Below are 6334 nucleotides of genomic sequence, written 5' to 3' on the forward strand. Positions count from 1 at the left end.
TTCAATAGCACTTTTTGTTTGATCTTAGTGCTGCGTTCGACATCTTTGACGATGAAAATCCTATTACAGAGACTGGATAAGTCGAAGTTGGTTTAAATCGTATTTATCAGATCGATCTCAGTTTGTATTTGTAAACGATGAAGCCTCGATGACCACCAACGTTAGTCACGGAGTTCCACAAGGTGCTGTGCTTGGCCCAATTTTATTTACTTTATACATGCTTCCTTTGAGCAATATTATCAGGAAACACTCCATAAACTTTCATTGTTATGCAGATGATACTCAATTATACCTATCGATCAAACCAGAGGAAATCGACCAGCTTGCTAAACTTCAAGCATGTCTTAAAAACATGGATGACCTGCAACTTCTTGATGTTAAACTCTGACAAAACTAAAGTTTCTTTACTCGGCCCTGAACACCTCAGAGATCAATTATCTGGTGATGTAGTGTCTGTAGACTGCATTGCCCTGGCATCCAACACCACCGTAAAGAATCTCGGCGTTATCTTTGATCAGGACTTGTCTTTTAACTCCCACGTTAAGCAAATCTCAAGGACTGCATCTTTTCATCTACGTAACATCAGGCACATCTTGTCCCAAAAAGATACATAAAAACTGGTTCACATGTTTGTTACTTCTAGACTGGATGACTGCAACTCCTTCAGGCTGCTCTAATAAGTCTCTTAAGTCCCTCCAGTTGATCCAGAATGCTGCAGCTTGTGTACTCTCTAAATCTAAAAAAATAGATCGCATTACTCCTGTTTTAACTGCTCTGCACGGCCTTCCTGTAAAATCCATCCCATACTTTGAGATAGTTTGAGAGCCTGGATATCGGGGACATTTCCATCCACAGAGCCATTGAAGACATTGAACAGTAGAATAGTATCACACAGGCTGTTTCTCTGGCAATGACTGTTGACGTTTTTGTTGACCTGACTGCAATGAAGGTATGTGCATGAAACACACTCGGGACAACATTCAGAGCGTAGGCCCGCATGTTTTAAGGGTTTTAGACTTGAGTGCGACACTGTCCTGTCGTATCTGCTGGTAACCATCTTGGCTGCATAGTTTCCTGTCAGTGTTTCCTTTCACAGTTCCTTTTCTATTTCAGTGTGATGCTCGAGACACGCAGATGGTCTCTGGTTCCTTGCGGTTCCTCCATCAGCTCTGAACTGGAGTGGGTGGCTGACTAGCTGGTCGACTGGCATTCCCCTCAGACACACAAGGAATGACAAAAACTTCGAAAAACAAAAGGCCCACCAAAACCTCAATGGAGTTGGACAATAAAATCTTAATTAGCTACTGGCAATAATGATAATAAAAATATAGTCTAGACATGCTGTGTTGAATAAAGAGTGGGGATTTTACAAGAGCGTAATGCACAGTTGAAAAAAACTCCATGTTGTCTGCAAAGCCAGTGACAGTTTATATTATCTTGTTTTATGAATAATAAAAAAGCGTAGCCGTTTTCTTGTTTGCTGATATAAGGGGAAAGTATTCTGGTGGGTGTGAGTGAAGTCTGGGTCACAGTCACACGCTGGAAACAGCTCAGTGTTTCATTAGTTTGCCTACTGTTGCTTTATTGTTATTGAAGTGACTGTTAATTTAAATTAACTATAATAAAGAGCCAGTAGAGCTTGGAATCATGGAATACTCTTCAACAGTAGTCTTGGAGATTGCCTGTGTGAAAGAGGGAGCGCTTGCCTCGCAGTATTTGTTTTAAATGCATCGTTTCATGTTGGGGTTTATAAAGATGGATGATAGATAGTAAAATACATACACATATATAGTGGACTTACATCATGTGAGGGGTCAAAGGGCACGATATGATTAATGGAGCTAGAGTAGCCACACATGTACTCAAGTAAAAGTATTGCAAAGTAGAATGAAAAAATTACTTGAGAACAAACGGATTTACTGAAAGAAATGACTGCACACAATTTATAAGCAATAAGTAGGATTATAGGATAGAATTTTATTGGGGACTAATATATTGTCTATTCAGTATTAGTGTTGACACTTGTTTCATGATTCATAACTAGCCGTGTGTATTTCAGCATGTTTATACATGAGTGTATCGATCTATGGTATGTGTTTTATGTGATGCAGCAGCTTTAAAATTTAAACCCCAGATGGTTTTCAGGTAAACTAAAGGAAGCAAACATAAAAAGAAAGAGGTAAAATGCAAAGACCATCGTCTGTGGATTAGATGACCTGCCACATGAAAGTATTCACCTTAGTAAAGAATGTTGGCCTCTCTCTCTTCATCCGGCTTCATTGACTAGCTAAATGCACCCCGCTGTAATATATTCATATTATGACAGATAGCAGGTGTCGTAGTTTTGGAACATGATATGCTGTGTCTGTGTATATTTAAACCTATTAGCATTAACACACACACACTGGCTTTCTGCACGGTTCTCTCGGGTGCTGACTTCAGACCAGCGTTCCCAACCCCAGCTGCGCAGTTACCTTGTCTGTAAATATTAGCTGCTGCTAGCGCTATTTGATAGCCATAACTTTACCGTGAGGGGTCGTTCACATGTTGTGAATAACAAACCTCCTGCTGTGGCTCCAGGCCGCTTTGAACAGAGAGTCACATGGAGGTGTGGTCGCGATGGGACGACGGAGCGCCAGCAGACCTGGGACCAACTCGTCCCATAGACCCAGACCTTCACAGCCCAGTGGAGGGGACCACTTGCCTCTTCACAGGTCATAGGAATGCATAAAACAATTCATTAATAAAAGAAGCAAGATGAATGTATTCAAATGTAACACAGTAAAAGTAATGATTTTATTGAGCACAATTAATTGTTTTCATGTTACTTGAGCATAAATTGTTCTGCAGGCTACACAAACATTGTTAAAACAAGTCATTCTCTAACTCTGTTTGTCAGGGACTGCATGCAATAAATGTGGCAACATCTCGAGCACTCAATTTCCTTCATGACATACAATATAGTGCACTGTGGAGTACCCATTGATGGAAGTGTGTGCTGAGTTTTTTGAACGTGGTTCAAATGTTAAAAAAATAAATAAGAGCATCTATTTTTATAGACCTCTGGTGAGGAGCTTTTCCTGCAATGTGCGGGTTCCCTTCGGCTCTCTTTGATCTTTTTCTGGAATGAAATGTCATGATTGTGGCCAACTTTTAAATCTGGAAACACACTTGCTGTGTCTCGTTGCAGAGCTGCTTTTCATGGTTCTCACTGGCACATTGCGGCTGCTGTTTTATTCATTTGAACTATGCTCGGCAGTTCTGATGAGATACAACTATGAACCACCGACTGAGCACCGAATGTCATTCATGCAGAGGGAGCCAGATGTCTTTCATTGTGCCGACAACAGACTACACCAGATTATTAAAGGAATAGTTTGACGCTACATCACGTAATAACTCATCCGTTAGGATTAGGTGAGGTGAAACCTATGCACTTGCAACCCTGCAGTGCATTTGAGTATTAGTGGGCCACAGTGTGAGCAGTGTTGGATGACATATTCCTGGAAAACCTCATGTACTTTTCGTGTCCACTAATGTTACAGTTGGATTTAACTGTTGCATTAGTAATGTGTATTGATTGAATCTGCGACAGTTGATTGCAACCTCACTTTCTACCTTGTCTAATCTATTTTCATCCTCTGCCGCAGTGCATTGTCTGTACTTGATAACAACATTACCGCTTGGTAATAGTACAATTCTTCAACCTGCGCCACATTTATTTATCGACCTTTTCACTGAATAATTTTTAATTTGTGCACTTTTAGTTTTGTTGCTGTTTGTAGTGGTTTCTTACTCTTAATTGTGTTTTTCCTGATAATCAGACATTATGAAATAGCAGTACAGTATATGGGGAAACGCTGATAAACAGAGCCTCTGTTTAAAGAAATACGCCCAGTAAAGCCGGGACTTAAGGCATGTTTAGCTATAATGGCAAATGGAATTAGAGCAGAGTACGTCTTTTATGTGGTAATGGGCCTATTTGTTGGAGTTGGGGCACTGTGCCTTCATGTTACTTAAATGACTTTATTGGACTATATTTCTTTATATAAAAAGGGAGTGTGGTGCATTTTGTCGTGCAGATATAGAGTTTTTAGTTTCTAGTTTACTACACCATCGTTTAAAAGTGAATTGTATGTAACTGTCATATATAAACTGATATTCCTAATATGGCGTGGGAAAAAGTGACTGATTGAGTGAAGCATCCAAACTGTGAGATGAATGCAATAAAACTGGGTTCATATATTCATGGTCCTCTGAGGATGAATCCTACTGGCTTGTGACTTTTCCTTTAGTGTAACTAGCAGGTTAAAGGTTTCACTGGACCAGAGACACATCTTAACATCTACCAGATGGATTGAAACATTTTGGAGACAGGTTCATAATGCCCAGAGGAAAAATCCCACTGACTTTGGGGATCCCCTAACGTTTCCTCTAGCGCCACCATGAGGTTGACATTTTTGGTTTGGGGTAAAATGTCTCCACAACTAGTCATGTTCCCCTGAGCCTGGATTGTAATGACTCTTTACTCTCCATAGAGTGCCATCATCAGGTCAAAGTGCGTCCAATCGTCCTTGACCAAATAAAATACCTATAAAACCAATAACATTCCCATCAGCTTAAGCTGCACTTGTTTTGCTTGTTCAGCGCGTTTAACCACGCTAAACCCGCTAAATTAAATGGTGAACATTTACACCTGCTAAGCATCAGCACTCTAGATTTGAAGCACATTAGCATGCTGACGTTAGCATTTAGCTCGAAGCACCGCTGTGCTGAATTACAGCCTCATAGAGCCGTACAGTATGACGGTTTTGTTTATTATAAAAAAATCTGGAGAACGTTTTGTAATTTACCAACAGGTGCTTCCCGTCTGAGTTATTCACGATGTTTAAAGCCAGTGAGGTCAGTTCTATTCTCAGTGACATGTGAACACGTATGTCTCAACTCTCTGCCAACACGTGGTGCATCTAGAATACGATTTCCACAACTTCAGGATCCAATGTAATGAGTTCAGGGCACTTAAGTTTCGGGAACATGCGTAGACCATAAATCTGTCACTACATGTGGTTAGACTCACTTCACCTTGTTGAAAAGGTAATTTGATGTAATGACTTTTATCTAAAGGATGTCCTTGAGCGTGATAGTCTGTGACTCGTGGACTACAGGAAGCGGAGAGGAGAGCACACCCCCATCTCCATAGACGGAGTTGCAGTAGAGAGGGTCAGCAGCTTCAAGTTCCTCGGCGTGCACATCTCCGAGGACCTCACATGGACCACGCACACCACTCACGTGGTGAAAAGGGCCCAACAACGCCTGTATTTCCTTAGGCGACTGAGGAAATTCAACATGGCCCCCCGCATCCTCAGAACATTCTACACCAGTACCATCGAGAGTGTTCTGACAGGTTGCATCACCGTCTGGTACGGGAACTGCACCGCCCTGGAGCGTAGGGCACTACAGAGGGTGGTGCGGTCGGCACAGTACATCGTTGGAGGTGAGCTTACCTCCATCCTGGACATATACACCAAGCGGTGCGTGGCCAGGGCCAAACGGATGATGAAAGACAATAACCACCCCGGCCACAAACTGTTCACCCTTCTACCGTCAGGCAGGCGATACCGCAGTATCAAGTGTCAGACAAACAGACTGAGGACAGCTTCTTCAGTCAGGCCATCAGGCTGCTGAACAAGGACTGAGACCCTCATTAACACTACACACCAGAACATATTCTGTGAATATCTATGGCCATGGTGTATATTTTATTACATTGTTTATATATATATATATTGTATATATATATTGTATGTATATACATATATATATATATAGTCTCAAAAAAAGTGTATATTTTATTACATTGTTTTATATATATATATTGCCATGATGTATATTCTATTACATTGTTTTATATATATATTGTTAATACTTTCTTCTTTTTTTTGTGTGGATATTGTATAGTTTATTCTCATTCTTATTCTTTTTTTAGTCTGCTACTGCTGTCGGGTGTTTTGCACATAAGAATTTCACGAACCGATTATACTTGTATAAAAGGGGATGTGACAATAAAAAACTTGAAACTTGAAACTTATGTGAGAACGTGTTTCTCTCTTCACAGAAGTTCTACTGAAAGCATGTGTCATAATGACGCACAAGGCAACAGTCGACACATGCACACAACGTCCAAAATAAGAGTTTATAATTTCAGCTGAACAAAGAGTCTATTATGGCCGACTCAGGGGAAGAGAGAAGACGCTGACTGTTGATATTTCAGTTTGTTTAAACTTTTTACTCACAGTGAAACAACGTTAATTTTGGTTTGCGGGATGTTGGCGGT

The 6334-nt window shown here is 40.7% G+C and overlaps 1 protein-coding gene across 2 annotated transcripts; it reads left to right on the forward strand.

Annotated features, from left to right (window-relative positions):
* The first annotated feature begins 659 nt into the window (after positions 1-659).
* LOC130205388 (uncharacterized) lies at positions 660-6078 on the forward strand. 2 transcript variants are annotated; one of them, XR_008833905.1, is made up of 2 exons: positions 660-2714; positions 5125-6078. XR_008833905.1 is itself a non-coding variant. In XM_056432716.1 (2 exons), the coding sequence occupies exons 1-2, from the start codon at positions 2620-2622 to the stop codon at positions 5683-5685; spliced, it is 615 nt and encodes a 204-aa protein (XP_056288691.1). In that variant the 5' UTR covers positions 660-2619; the 3' UTR covers positions 5686-6078. The 2 variants fall into 2 exon arrangements, 1 of the variants encoding a protein (XP_056288691.1); XM_056432716.1 differs by having other exon boundaries at positions 5166-6078.
* Positions 6079-6334: the final 256 nt, after the last annotated feature.

This window comes from Pseudoliparis swirei, chromosome 15 (assembly GCF_029220125.1).
Source record: "Pseudoliparis swirei isolate HS2019 ecotype Mariana Trench chromosome 15, NWPU_hadal_v1, whole genome shotgun sequence".
NCBI lineage: Eukaryota > Metazoa > Chordata > Actinopteri > Perciformes > Liparidae > Pseudoliparis > Pseudoliparis swirei.